This window comes from Wyeomyia smithii, chromosome 1, assembly GCF_029784165.1.
Source record: "Wyeomyia smithii strain HCP4-BCI-WySm-NY-G18 chromosome 1, ASM2978416v1, whole genome shotgun sequence".
NCBI lineage: Eukaryota > Metazoa > Arthropoda > Insecta > Diptera > Culicidae > Wyeomyia > Wyeomyia smithii.
In genome coordinates, this window is record NC_073694.1 from 56764180 (window position 1) to 56780512 (window position 16333).

General features: G+C 37.9%; 1 protein-coding gene across 4 annotated transcripts in view; it reads right to left on the bottom strand.

Annotated features, from left to right (window-relative positions):
- LOC129718433 (all trans-polyprenyl-diphosphate synthase PDSS1) overlaps nucleotides 1-16333 on the bottom strand; it is a 245333-nt gene that overhangs the window by 96253 nt on the left and 132747 nt on the right. For all 4 annotated transcript variants that reach the window (XM_055669220.1, XM_055669219.1, XM_055669217.1 and 1 more), the window contains exon 3: nucleotides 3845-4006. In XM_055669220.1, coding sequence (XP_055525195.1) covers nucleotides 3845-4006 — 162 coding nt within the window. The remainder of the gene's footprint in view (nucleotides 1-3844; nucleotides 4007-16333) is intronic.

Consider the following 16333-nt stretch of genomic DNA (forward strand, 5'->3'; position numbering starts at 1 on the left):
CTTGGAAACAATATCTAAGCATCGCCACAAGAGAGAACGCGGCCAAATACCGACGAGCACGAAATAAGTTGACCACGATTCTGCGGAGGAAGAGGCGCCAGCAGGAGGACAGAGATCGTAAAGAGCTGGAGCAACTGCTTCGGGCTAACGATACACGCAAGTTTTTTGAAAAAGTGAACCAATCCCGTAAAGGCTACACACCGAGTCCAGATATGTGTAGGGACGTGGAGGGAAACCTGATCACAAGCGAGCGCGAGGTGGTTGTTGGTGGCAGCAGTTCTTCGATGAGCACCTCAATAGCGGAGCAACGGAAGGAGGCGGAAGGGAAGTTATCCTTGGAGTGCCTACATACGACAGTAGTGTCCCAGTTCCTGATATCCTGGAGATCGAACGGGAAATTGGGTCACTTAAGAACAACAGAGCCGCCGGCAAGGACAGGCTCCCGGCAGAGCTCTATAGACACGGAAAAGAGGCTCTAGCAACGCCTCTCCACTGGGTAATCTCTAGGATTTGGGAGGAAGAGAGACTACCGGAGGAATGGATGGAAGGAGTTGTATGCCCCATCTATAAAAAAGGCGATCGGCTACAATGCAGCAACTACCGCGGCATTACGCTGATCAACGCTGCCTTCAAAGTCCTCTCCCAGATCCTACTCCGCAGTCTATCTCCTTTAGCGAAAGAATATCAAGCGGGCTTCACACAAGCACGCGCTACTACGGATCAAATTTTCACTCTCCGGCAGATCCTTCAGAAATGCCGGGAGTACAACGTGCCCACACATCATGTTTTCGTGGACTTCAAGGCAGCGTATGATACAGTCGATCGAGACCAGCTATGGCAAATAATGCACGACTACGGTTTTCCGATAAACTTACACGACTTATCAAAGCTACCTTAGACCGAGTGATGTGTTGCGTGTGCGTGTCGGGGACACTCTCGAACCACTCCGAAGCGCGCAGAGGGTTGAGACAAGGAGATGGATTATCCTGCACACTGTTCAACATTGCCCTTGAGGGTGTAATCCGACGGGCGGGCATCGAAACGAGAGGCACGATTTTCAGCAAAAGTAGTCAACTCATGGGCTTCGCAGACGACCTGGACATTATTACAAGAAACTCAGCGACGGCGGAGGCAATCTACGCCAGACTAAAAGTGGAAGCTAGAAGAGTTGGACTAGAAATAAATGCGTCGAAAACTAAGTATATGATAGGAAGAGGCTCGAAAGAACCTAACATTCGCCTCCCACGGACGGTGGTCATGAACGGCGACGAACTCGAAGTGGTAGAGGAGTTCGTATACTTGGGATCTCTGGTAACCGCCGACAATAGCACAAGTAGGGAGGTCCAACGACGTATTCAAGCTGGAAATCGAGCCTACTTTGCCCTTCGCAGGACGCTTCGATCCAGGAGCATACGCCGCCGCACGAAACTGACGATGTACAAAACCCTAATTAGACCCGTAGTTCTCTATGGACTCGAAACCGTGACGCTGCTCACAGAGGACATACGCGCACTGGCCGTATTTGAACGGAAAGTGTTGCGGACAATATTTGGTGGAGTACAAACCGAAAGCGGAGAGTGGCGTAGGCGTATGAACCACAAGCTACAGACACTACTTGGAGAGATTCCCATTGCACACCTAACGAAGGTCGGGAGGTTACGATGGGCCGGGCATGTCGTGAGGATGCCGGATGATAGCGCGGTAAAATCGGTTCTCTTCAAGGACCCCACCGGCACCAGGAATAGAGGGGCCCAACGTGCTAGATGGCTTGACCAGGTTGAAGCGGATCTGCGAGTATCGAGACGTCTAGGAAATTAGCGACGAGTAGCCCAGGACCGAGTAGAATGAAGGAAAATTCTTGATACGGCACGAGCCACCACGGCTCTAGACTGCTAAAGTAAGTAAGTAGCTACAAACAGGGCCTTCTACGGATTGCGTAACCAGCTGAGGTCCCGTAGTCTGCAAACCCGTACTAAACTTGCACTCTACAAAACACTAATTTTTCCCGTGGCCCTCAACGGCCATGAAGCATGGACGTTGAAAGAGGCCGATCGGCGAGCTCTTGGTGTTTTTGAGCGTAGGGTTTTGCGTTCAATCCTTGGCGGCAAACTAGAAAATAGTGTTTGGCGCAGACGTATGAATGATGAAGTGTACCAGGTGTACAAATCGTCTTATAGTTAAGCGGATAAACATGGCAGGTTGCAGTGGGTTGGGCATGTAGCTAGAATGCCGGAAGAACGAACAGCGAAGACTAGCAGAAGTCCCGATAGAGGCCGTCGACTTCGAAGTAGGCCTTGCACACGTTGGATGTTTGCTGTCAACGAGGATGCCCGCGAAATAGGTGTTAGGGTAGATCGGAGGATAGCAGCCCAAGATCGAGTGACATGGCGACGTATTCTGGATTCGACATTGGATCGATAATCGGTCTGTCGCCGTAGAAGTAAAGTAAGTAAGAGAAGCACTCTTTCCAATGTATATTTTAATGCAGAAATAGTTATTTTTGCTCATTTAGAGCTATAATCGTGAACTCAGTAACCTTTTTGTTGTAAAAAAGTGACTAAGCTCAAAATTGTGATAAAATCACTGTAAAGTGACTCGCTACCAGCCCTGGCGATCAAAGCTTCTTCGCTCTAGTTTCACTGCTTGTCAACACGAATTGATGTTCTTGTATATTTGTATTACATACGGCATAAAATCTCTTTGCGTCTTGCGAAACTGGGAAAATGACATAACTTGCAAAAAAGGTGGAGTCTCTTACAACATGGATCTAAAATAAACATTGCGAGCAGAAAACGAGCTCGTAATTGGTTAGCCGCTAGAAGCTAGCTGGAGATTATTTGAACGCTGCAAAACGAAACCAAACATGATTGATTTTCAACCAACTTTTCATTCAATTACTATTGAAAAAATGTATCAAGCATTATCTCATAAGCTTAGGACAACTTCGATCAAGATATTGGCGTTTAAAATCCATTCAATGGTAATACCATTATATGCATTTTAACAGGGCACATTTACGTTACACATTTTTAGCTGTTGCGAGAAGGTACGGAATATTTTTTCGGGTATGTTTTTTTATCTAAATTCATACACGTCCTATTGGCGATAATGAAATTACGAGACTTTTAAAGCGTGTTCGTTTGTCTGTGGTGATTGTAAACCGTGACCAATTAGATTTACTTCGGCTATGATGAATACCAACTAATTACAAGCCGCGTCAAAGTGATACTATTTAAAGCTCTTTATCGCCTTGAATTGAAAATCCTGTCTATCATGCATCTTATGAATAAATTAAGCATCCAAAGTTGTTACAGGAAACAGCTAGATTTGCTTTCTGGAAATCTAAGTTGAAATGCCAACTATTTATAGAATACGGTTACTTTCAAGCGTTTGAGTTATTCTCATAATAACCTCTACAAGTACAGTAGGAGGTTTAGAGATATAATGGTTTTGATGATACATTATGTTGAGTTAAGTTGTTAAAAATATAAAAGAATCAAAAGACAAAAATGTAATCTAATGTTTGAAGGCTTTATAGTTCGTCTGCTGTTTAAGCATTTTACAATTAGTGTGTAATTTCAGTCACTTCTCCCATAATGGCCGAGAAAACACTCATATTTCAGTTCCAAAGGTAGACAAATGGTAAGTCATATCAAAGCAGAATCACTCCTCTACGTTTTTTACTGTAAAAGGGAGCAAATTATTTTCAAGAAGCTTTATTTGTCCGCGTTGCCAGACTCTTACTTCCAAAACGGCACAGTACCTCTCCCAAATTTCGTATTTTTGCTAGAACACCTAAAGAGAAAACAAATAAAACTAGTGAACCGATCTTCAGCATACGTACTTGTCTAATATCTTCGAAGATATATTTAAGCTCTTCGTCCAGCAGGATGTACGGATCGATGTTGTATTCCCGTATCGGACCGGCCGGCTGCTGTGTGTGAACGGAGCTGTATCCTCGCATACAGGGATGTGTGGCTGGGGGAAGGATCTGTGAACTGGATGGCTGGAAAGAGAAGAAAGAGAAAACCGGATTATTATTACTATCACAATCTAGATTTCACAGATAACACGACTCCTCAAGCATTTCCTACAAATTACCCTGTAGAAAACGAACAGCCCAAGAGAATCCTCCGCCGCTGTGATTGACCGCATTTGTTTGACATTCTAATTGCCTGCTTCACGCCGCTGCAAATAACCCTTGATCGGAGCACATCAAAGCACGCCAAACACGACGCAACCCGCTAAGCCCTGTCACAATAAATTACAATACATCTAACTAACCGTTTTTTCTCCACTGTCGTTTCTTGTTTGCAAATAAACCGCTGCCCGGTAGCGGCTATCCTATCTCTCTCTCCATCTCGTGGTCGTAGGACACGGTGTGCAGCAGGCAATTAAATATTTATGACACGGATAAAGTGCAACACAGTCCCCCTCCCAGTGGAACGACGAAGACTATGGTGGGTGCACAAAAGCGCGAGAAAACCCGAAATCCAATCAGTACGCAAATAATGCACTCACTTTCAAACCGTGCATTCGCATGCATTCGACAAAAGTTCAGCAGCAGCAGTAGCAGATTAGCATCGGACAAAGTGGTGCTGAATCAATAGCAAAAAGCAGCGCGCGATTAAAAAACCGACGAGATAGGAAATTCAACTGCTACGGTTGAGAGTGCAAGTGTGTGAAATTTTTTTAGTACCCACTTACGGACACCATTCGGAGATACTTGTTGCAGCAAGATTGTGGATCGGTATAAAGGTCAGCTAATCCAGCCGTAAATTCATTCGATTATTCAAGATCAACCGCATACCTTTCTTTGTTCAGCCTCTAAATCTCGGATTTTTGCATGAATGTATTTCTAATTTATAGTTTGGATAATTGGCAGCACTGGTGGAAGCAGCCGCGTTGAATATAACGACGACGTGTCTTTCTTTGCACTCAGGGCGGAAGAGGGTATTACGCTTGAAACGCACCCGTAAGCGAAGTAACTCCATTCCAACAATAGTCCTTTGTGGTCAATTATCCACCGAAACCGATCTTTTCCCCCGCCGGTAATGAGGGTCTAATTAATTGAAGCTTGCACCTTCGATGTCATTGTTGGCGTCAAACGAAGCGGCGGCACACGGCAAAGCCAGGAAGCAATTTACATTTGATTACTGACCAGAGCGAATCAACTCGGGGCGGGCCGGCGCAGGTGGTGAACGCCTCGCCACCGGGTTATTTGTTTGCGGTTTTCCGAAAAGGCGACCAAAGTTCATGTGTTTCAACAGTTACAGCAGAAGATGGAAAAGTAAACGCAGTTCACACGTTTTTGTCCCTAGTAATAAATGTGGGTGCCATGTATTTGTTCAAATTGCATAAGAAAGTGCATAACAATTCAAGCAAAAATGTGTACATTTTTTCAGATAAAAACATTATTAGCTCCCAGCTGCCAGCAACTTCTTCTTGAAAAATTTTCTTATGTAGCTCGAGTTAGATCAATGGGTCATTTGGTGTAGAATTGTCCAGAGGTATGTCATGAAGCTCACAAGAGAAGCGAATTTCACTTTTATTCTTAAGCCACTGACATTCTGGTAATGCATAATTTGAGAAAATATAAAATTATAATTATTATTTCATTTTACTGCTTCATAAATACTAAATTTATGAGATGAGCTGATACATATCTCAACTATAGAAACAATTGTCAGAGAGCCGAAAAAATACAAATGTTAAAATTGAAATGAACAAAGCTCTAGCAGACAAAAACTTTTAAAAAAATATCAGCAAATCAGTCTACGATTACACATTTATAGAAGAACATTAGGAGCTGCAGCAAATTTACCAAAAACACCTAAAATTAAGGTTAAGGCAAACATAAAATCAATAGTCATAGCGTTAGTAATAACATCTTTTGCCTAAAACAATCAGAGGAGTAACAACAACGATAAATAAAATTAATTGATGTTAATGAGAAAACAATGCAAATAAACAATGAAAACCTGGAAAGAGAATACATATTACGCATTGGTGTTACAAAAATGGTGAGTAACATTTAATATCTCAATGAATTGAAAATAATAAAAACATGCTGATTTTCATATATATACTGAAGGTTAAAAAAATCTATCTTCAAAATAATACAAATCTATATCAAAATTTGACATTTTATGGAAAATTTCCTGAGGAATCCAGAAAATATCAAACTACAGCGTCTTCTGGGTGTCAAACCCAGCATTTTTCAGAGTTATTGGTATATATTTTTCGACTTTTTTAAGTGCAATTATTCGTTGTTTTCTTTCAATTATGGCTACAAAACTGGTGTTTAGAAATTGAACTGATAGATGGTTTCAAAGAAAATGAGTTAGGGATTCCATAAAAATATCAATTTTGAGTGCCAGTGTTGCCAGATAGATTGTTTTTGCATTTGAAAAATAAAATTACATTTTTCGGCATTAATACTTTGATTTCAAATTAATTTTCAGTTATTAATTAATTTTCATCAGGTTCTTGAAACAGTTTTCCATGAAAAACACTTAGGCGACATTCAAGATTACGTATAGCAAAAAAACGAATTTTTGGACCCTCACCCACTCCTATGTAACGAAACGTAACGCCAAAACCTATCCCCTCATAAAAATTACGTAACGCAGTAGAAGAGTTTTCCCAATAAAATACTCGTTTTGGAGAGTCTCTTTAGAGATTTTTCAATACGTAACGCTGATCTTACCTCCCCCCTCCCCTATGTAACAAATCGTAACGCTAAAGGATACCCCCCTTCCCTCTATGAGCGTTACGTAATTTATGGATGTCACCTTATCATCCCGAGGTATTATGAGCAAAACTCGAGATACAATATTTCCAAGAATTAAATCCAATTCACTATGATTTGCTAATAATTTGCATCATAATTTTGCTAATAACTCTGGAACTCTTTTGATTATGGACATCCTGAATGACGCAATTTTGAAAGGGAAATAAATCCAGAAAATTAAAATTTTGACCGGCAGTGTTGCAGATATATTATTTTTACAATTTGCCGAAAAAAAATATTTCTCGGCAAATGAGTATATTTTAATTTCAAACTTGAAAATTGCATCGTGTTCCTGAGATAATCTTACACATCACATTTTATCATGTCACACATATTAGAGAGAAGAAAATTGATCCCAGTTGCCATTTCAATTTTTTTCAGGGCCACCACATAACATACAAAGATTCAAACAAATAAATAGTGTCAAATGAAAATTATTCACATTGAAAAGATAATCTATCGTAATATTAGCGTATATCATTCAAAGAATTCGCGATACCTCCCGAATGTAACAAGGGAAATGTTGCAACGAACAACTACTGCTTAGTTAGGACCGTCCTACTGGTTATCAACTAATAAACTGATTTTTTTTAGCAGAAGCAGCCCCGCCCAGCGAGTGTATTCTCGGTTTACCAGGTATATAGTTCTGTCGACCGTGCTAGGGAAAGCAAGCATCAATCGACGGATCAATAACGAAATTTGCGTTTAAAAAGACTGGACAGTTTTCAATAAATAGTTTGAAAAATCAAATTTCAATTCTCTGAATTTGGACGGATGCATAAATGATTTTCCAATTGGTTTCCCTCAAGAATTAAGAAAGTCCATTGAGAACTAACCGATTTATTAGCATTATAAATGGGAAATATTTATCCTTTTTCCCGTTTTAGATTTTTATTTTACATCCATGTGTAGCCGAACTTCCTGAGAGACGTACTTCTACGTCAGAAATTATATGGTGGAAAGATCAAAACGTCCAGAAGTCTAAAGACTAATCTTTGAAAAGTCTAAAATCTGTGTTTAAAAAAGTAAAATATTTGAAAAATAAAATAATACAGCAAAATCTTGAGATATAAATATAAAAGCAATAAAATAAGTTACAAAATCAAACGTGGAAGAAAATAATAGTTCAAATAGCTAAAAATGGAAAAGTAACAAAAACAGTATTGAAAACCGATGAAAAAGAATGCCAAAATAGTAAAAATAACCAATAAAAAATCAACAGTTGACAGTATCAAAAATCCTAAAAATATGAAACTCCAAATGTGAAGAACCTTAAATATCTAAATGATACGATATAGATAGTGGAACAGTACCAACGTCCCCCGTAGTTTAACTGGTCAAAACACCATGCCGGAGACAGGGAGATTGCGGGTTCAAGTGCCGTCGGGATGCGGTATATTTTTGCAAATCTGTATCATATTTCCAGTTCGCTTATTTTTAGCTCTCCCTGCTGTACATACTGTCTGCTTAATGAACTTAAATATTCAAGTTTAAAAAATTGAATGGGAGAAAATCAAATAATAAAAACACTAAAAATGAGACGTAAAAAAAAATTTCTATTATTCCAAATTATTGTTATAAAGATGAAGAGTGAAAAAGTAAAACAGAAAAAAACAGTTTTTTTTTCATTATGTACATTTTTGTAAAACTACTACTGCTTGTCTACAATTCGTTCTCAGACAGTTTTATGTACAGCTTGGTATCTGAACAAAATCTATGCCAAAATGCATACGCCCTTTTTGAAAATTAGTTTTGAGTCTGAAAAATTCCTCCACCCACGGAAATTAATTAGTTTGCTCAACTTAACATGTGTGCAAAGTTGCATTTTAATCAAAAATGGTTGATCATAGGTCATTTGGCATGGAAACGCTCCCAACAAACCGCATTTTGAGGTTCTGGTGGGTACGAGACCCAGGATACTCTATCTTTTAATTTTTTGTGGGTTCCTCAGAAAATTTTGAATAAAATATTTCATATTCACGGAGGTATACTCTCAGGGTGACGAAAAAGTTTTCAAAATAAAATTTCCTGACTTTTCCTGATATTTCTTGATATATACTATTCATTTCCCTGACATTTTTCAGCATCTGGCACAAAAAAATGCAACGTAGATAACCGCAACTCTGAAATCCCAGAGAAAAAAGTATTCAATCGGATATGGAACTGAACCGTAGAGGTCTCGAACTAGTCTTTCATACTGAAAAAATCAGTTTTTGCGCTAAAAAGTCGTTTAAAAAAGAATCACGCCTCGGTTTAAAATTTTTCCCTGAATTTTTTCAGTTTTTCCTGATATTCCTTGATTTTCCAGGTTTTCGACACCCTAACTCTTTTATTTTGGAGATATTTTTTTAATCTTCAATATCCACCATTACCACCATGCGTTTCCATTGAAAAAAGCTCCCTTAATGCAAAAATGACAAACGATAGGGCTTATATAAGAGCTTAAAATATTTTCAAAATAAAAACAAACCTCCGTTAAAATTTGACATTGCATGTAGAATGTCCTGAAGAATCTAAAACAAATATCAGACGATAGGGTCTCCTGGGTCTCGAATCCAGTAAAAAAGGCAAAATATGATTTGTATCAAAAGTTTCGCATAGATATTGTTATTTAAAGTACAGTACTACTGGTATTTTCCTTTGAAATTTGCTACTGGTATTTTCATTTGAAAGGCGAAAAACTACATTACAATCGACGCCAAAAGATTAAACCTCTCAAAAGTTACAAATTGTGGACAAAATCAGGTTTTTGGGAAAGTCTAAAAGCTAAATTTCGAAAAGTCTAAAATCAAGAATAAACAATCAAAGGAGTAAAACATTAAAAGAGATAAAAAGAAAATCATAGCAAAAAGTTGAGAATATAAATTTGAAAGCAATAAAATAAGGTAGAAAATATAACAGATTGAATGTGAAAAATATAAAAGATTTAAAAACCAAAAATGAAAAACTGAAAAAGCATGCTCAAATAGTAAAACAATCAATAAAAAATCAACAATTAGAACTGTCGAGATGAATATGAAGGTGTAAATGTAAGAAACCTTAAATATTTAAGTTAAAAAAAAACTAAATGTTAGAAAATCGAAAGTATTAACCCTAAAAATAAGAATTAAGAAATAATTTAAATTTTCATAAATAGGAACAGTAAAAAATAAAACAGAAAAACAAGAAAAAAAAATCAAACAAAAACAGGAGTAATCAACAAATAACATAAATATTACAGTAACATTCAGAAACAAACAAATCAATCTTTTATATCAATAAAAAAGTAGAAAAGGCAACATGACATAGTCAAACAAACAAATAGTTAATTAAAAAATAGTAAAAAATATATTACAATCGAGAAACAGTGAAAAATTAAATGGTTAAATAATTTAAAAGTTAACTGAATTAATAGTCGAATAATTTAAATGATCAATAAGTCGAAACTTTGAAACCCAGATTGGATGACTTAAGCAGTCGAAACGTCACAAAGTCATAAAGTCAAAACGTAAAAAAATGAAAAAGTTCATAAAGTGAAAGAGGCAAACATCCAAAAGTTAGGAAACATGTTAATGATGATATAGGGTAGAAAATACAACAGATGATTTGTGAAAAAGTTGAAATCAAAAGAACCTTTAGTAGAAAATTCGAAAATTTAATTTAAAACAGTTAAAAATGCAAAACATCGAAACGAAAAAACCGATAAGAAAGACGAAAAATTACAGATAAAACATTGAAAATTGATGTAAAGCAATCGTTTAACCATAATTCTGAAAAGGCAAACAATAAAAAAAAGAAGAAAAGAAAAACAAGAAAAAATAAAATAAATAAAAAGAGGAAGAAAAATAAACAAACATATTTAAAAATTCAAACGCACAAAACGTATAAATTAATAAAGTCCTAAACTGAAGAATGTGAAAAACTCAAAGTTCACAATTCTCAAATCTTATTTGCGCTTGAATATAAATTTAAACTATCAAAACTTTGAACTAACAAAAAGTTAAATGAATCAAACTTTAAAACCAGCCTAAATACTAAAATAGTCGAATAAACAAATCAATCAAATAGTCGAAAAAACATTCTCAAATTTTCATATAGACACTATATTCTCAAATAGTCATCAAGCAGCTCATCAGTCAATTAGTCGAAAGTTGGAAAGCCAGAAGGGCAGACAATTCAAAAATCAGAAAGTCAAAATATCAATCAATAAAAAAATCATAAAGTAAAACAGAGTAAAAAATTGTCTTTGTGCCACAACAAAAACGAATTGAAAATCGAGAAAACAAATATTCTGAAAAATTAAATAAGGTAGAAAATATAAGACGCAAAACGTGAAAAAGTTGAAGGTCAAAAAGGTCCATCGTAGAAAATATGAAAAGTTGAAAAAATAGAATGTAGAAAAATAGTCTGCACTCAACATTTTTAAAAGCAAGAATACCGAACAGTAGTAAGGCAAACAACTAAAAATGAGAAAACTCAGAGTTATTATATAAAAAATCCTAAAAGATATCTAGATTTATCCAGTCCGCACAAATAACATGTTAGTGACCTCTAAGAGAAGATTCATATTCGTAAATGGTCAGGAATCCAAAAAGGGTGGAAAAGGCGGGGCTTGGAGCCTTATACAAACTTTTAGTAATTGGTGGTTTGTTCAATATTGTCATTTACATATTTTTAACTTGGTAATATTTATAGGAGAAACAAGAAACGTTTCTTTATTCTTTAATTGTCGCCGCGAGACATACTTTTATCAACACATTCATGGATATTTTTCGTGACAAAGTTCTGAAATAAAATATACTGTTCGTAACCAACTCCCGAACATTGATATTTTTTTTTAAATTGTCATACAAAAGTCACGGTGACTAAAAAGTAACATTTGTTGGTCAAAGCCGGATGTTTACTTTTTATTTAAACCGAAAGAGATGATTACCAAAATCTTTGACAATGTTAAGAATTAATAAGTTTTTTCGAAAGGACACAAATTCTATTTAACAAAACTTTTGACAAATATTTTCTTACAAAAGTAACAGTGACTAACGGGTGAAATTTTTTTCTATGGAAAGTCACAATGCATTTATCAGAAAAATTTAAATGTACCTCTTAATTTCTTGGTGACTATTTTAAGACAAGAAGCCATTTGTACTACAAATTATCTCTGTGACTACTTAATGAAAAAAAAATACCTTCGTTTCACAAGTAAAAGGATTTCGTCTGTGACCCTTTGGAGAAAAATAAATAAATTTAGTAGTTCAATTATCACAGAGACAAAAGAAAAGAAACAATTGTTTTTTTAATCATTGCTTTAGTGTCTTCTGTAAAAAAATAAACACAAGTTTTTCTGTAAAAAGTAATGGTTACTCAATCACAAAAACTATTTCCATATTAAAACGTTTGGGGACAATTGTAAGTAAAATTTTTATTTTAATTGTGACTCTCGTGCGGATTGGGATAAGTCTTAATCTGAAAAGTCAATAAATCTAAGTTTAGAATTTTATTTTTTTTGGTTGATTATTTTAAAAGCCGATAAAAAATCCGATGCAAAAGCAAAAAAAATCACATCAGATAATAACTGAACGTTCTTTTTTGTTGCAGATTTTTCATCTAATTTTAAAGCAAATACAGTCATAACTACAATTACTGATTCTCAATAATATGGATGCAAGTTAGGACTTATTTTAGTTTATCAGTCATGGAATAACAATGAGGCAAAAATCATATGGGTTTGATCTGGTGAATCTATGTTAGAAAATTTTTCAATATAATTAAATTTCAACAACGGTTGCTCTTGGTCATCAATTAGTTTAAAGAACTCTTAATGCAAACATAAAAGTCAGCATTCTGTAAAACTTCTCCAAACGACCGATTTTCATATGATATTTGATAAATTCACAAAAATGTATCCAAATTGTTAATTCTATAATTTCAGTGAATTCGAAGAATTATGTTTGAGCCGATCTTAATTGTAGATGAAAGGTTCATTTATCTAGAAAAATTTTACCTAATAATTTAAACTAATAAAAAATCATAAACTTATCAATAACAAACGCACATTTTCCAACCAAGATGACCTTCATAACAATCCCCGGAGGCTGACATTTGTTTTCGAAAAAGGAGAATTCACTTGAAATGCAAACGGCCGTCTGTGGCCAACCAATGTCACAGTGAACTTGATGACTTGATAGCCCTGGTAGAAACCGAATTAATTGATCGTGGTCACCAATGACAGTCAAATATTAAACGATGCTAATGTCACTGCGTAGACTAGAGGACCACTACTCGAGGGAACTGGATTTCCTCCACACTCCACAACTTTGCAGTTGCAGCCACAACAAAACAACCAAAAGCAGCAACCTGCGAAAGCGTGTCCAGTTTCATCAGGCGTTAATAACTATGCAAGAACGTGGAAGCCAGATTAATTGAATTGAATTCAAACAATCGTAGCGCATAATTTCCGTAACATTGCTTAACACCGCTTGATGGATGGAAAAACCATTAACCTGCGTCGAAAATGGTTGAGCTTTGCGTCAATGCGCCACGCTAGGACTCTAGCGATTACTAGCGGACATCAAAGGCAGCCCTCCCTGTCATATCGTTGATTATCATATTCTATGCTACAGCTAATGAAATCAATCAGCGGCTATCGCGTGCCTGATAAACGAAAGGAAGGTGGAAACAAAAGTGCCGAACCAATCGTTCGTTACTCGAACTTCTTGGGGTAACCTAATCGCTAAGCCACCCAAATGGGGCAAGCAAGTCCGACCGTCCGTCCGTCCGTCAACCGTCCGCAAACGCGCCAGTGGCATGATCAGTTCTAGACCGACCCATTGACCCAGTACTAGGCTCTGACTGACTGACAGTGCCGTCCGAGAGTGTTGGCATGTTGACATTATGAGAAAAAAAAATTACACTGGCATCAATCAAGCACGATGACAACGCAGTTTCTTGGCTGCATTTGAACCAAATGATATATCACCAGATTAGCGGCTGGATGATTAGATACTGCTCCAAGCATGCACTGGGCATTAATTTATTCTTCTGATCTCTGTGTTCAATCGACCCTGTGACAGCTTGTTGCTTCTTTTCTAAAATTGGACAGTTCCTTAATTGAAATTTTTCGTAATTCTGTAATGATTATTATGGTAACGGATGGAGTCCCTTTATTCAAATACATCCGCTCGGTACTGTCACCGTCGTTCGAGGCGAGTAGGAACACCAAAAGCGAAATGTTGAACCCGCGACGGAACACCAGTCAGTCAGTGCCAGGAAAAAAACCGACAGCAGAAGCGAGAGTGAAACCGAGAGCACAGCAGAGAGAAACCGGTTTCAAGCTAATTCGATTGATCTAGTCCAAATCGTTTACCATTCGCAGACCGTCCCGCGTACGCATAGCTTGCGGCAATACTTTCCTGCTCTGCTGAAACATAAGACGGAGAAGGTGGATGGGATGAGGGACAAGGGTGTACTCTGGGGCAGAGATAAGACGAATAAAAATCGGTATCAAGTGCACGCGTAACTGTGTCATGCTCGTCACCGCGGCACTTCGGTGCGGACGGTTGTATTCAGAGGGCCGCGGGTGCGGTTTACTTGGCACGGCGGCAATCGAAGCTCGGAGATTGACATTTTATATTCTGCAAGCTACTGTAGAAGGTAGGTATATGCTACCGACGACGCCGACGACGACGACGCAGAGGAATGTTGCTGCTCTGTCCGGTGTTCAAAAACGGAGGGCGGCTGAGATCTTAGAAGGCACTACAGTAGCTGCAACGCAGCTCTCAACAACCTTCGACAACAATGTAGAAGTTCATGGATGTTTCACTCCGGGCGGATATTAGCCGGCAATTTCTTCACACACACAGAGAGAGAAATTCTCCATAGAAAATGATGAAGTTTACGTGAAATCAACTTTTTTGTGTAATTGGAACCCATTAGACTTTAGTGAAACTGTGCGTGCTTGGCGACAACGATAATTTCAACAGTTTCTTATTTGAACATTTTCCCACACTTTGTCATTTGATCAAAATTATGTTGACTCTAATGTGTTTTTAGCGAAATAAAGTTGAACAAAATTAAAGCGCCTAGTTTTTTTATTTTATCTCTTTTCGATTTTTTAAGTCCAAACTGTAGGATCAACAAAATTTTGATCAACTGATAAAATGTGGGAAACTGTTTGAGTGAGTGACATGCATTAAAAATACATTATGCATTTTTAATGCATGTCAATCGTGACCCAAATCGTGGCCACTGTGACACACTCAATCAGCAGTCCATCGCAACCGTTTTATCTGTCCACCCAATCGCTCAAAAAAGGAAACATCACAATCGCCCCGTCAGCAGCAGCATTTTGTCATAACAGTTCGTTTCGCTTGCGCTAATTGAAGTCCCCTGATCGAATTCCCCTCCGCTGATGAAGACTCGAACGCCCGTAGAGTAGACGATGACGACAAACCTGCTTGCTGTTTTTGCCCGTTAGTCTGTTTATCTTTTTCCCTGCACACTCAAGATTGAGTCATCTAAAGATTTTTTTTCGTCGACGTCGATCAAGCACGTGAGCGTTCTATATCGTAATAAACCACCGATGTGACAGTTCGTTACATAACCCAATTCAACGGCAGCCGTATGATGATCGTTTTAATTGAGTTTAGTGGCGTGCCTTCACAGCAGGTACAATCTTGCGTCAGCGCCGTGGCGCTGCAAAATACAGTTATTTCAGTCCACCGACAGCCGGTAAGGGCCAACTCCGCCGGATGCGAAGCCTAAGCCGGGTTGACAAAGGTTACACAGCGGATTCGCGCGATTCAGCACGGTGCTGTTCTAGGCCCTTCTCGATCGTTAATCGTTTTTCAGCATGATGGATGATGACCTGATTCGATGTGTATTACGCTACCGGTGCAGCACGGCACAGCCGGCGGTAATTCTAATAGATACCCTCCTCGAGCGAGCGACACTCAAGCGGTTCGTGACATATTATAGCTGCCCATCTGGTGCACAGCCCTGGCGTCAACGAATGCCAGGGCTACGAATTCTACACGGTTCGTAGACTTGTGCACTGTTTAGCAGGTGGAATCTTGGCTAACCAGTATCCGACGACCCTAACCAGTATTTTTTTTCTGCAATCAGTGTCAAATTACCGGAACAAAAACATAATAAGAGATTAGTTTCTACGTGCGACAAGACTATGCAAGATGTAGCGTCTAGATCGGAAATCAGTTTCAAGGCTGAGATAATTCACGACTCATAAGTATACTAGAGAGTTGTTCATTTGTATAGAGAGAGATGATCCTGAAAAATTATTTTAGAATTGGAATCTATATGGAATCTGTCTGTCTGTCTGTTCCCTATAGACTCAAAAACTACTGGACCGATTACCGTGAAAATTTGTTCATAGGGGTTTGCGAGCACGGGGAGTAATCCTAAAATATTAGTTTTGTTCTACCTCATAAGCGTTGGCAAAGGGGGGTAAATTTGTGTTTCATGAACGAGAAAACTTCCTCTACGATAACCGTGCAAACTTATATACAGATGTTTTTGAGTCTGAGATGTATTCTTGCGTTGTTACTG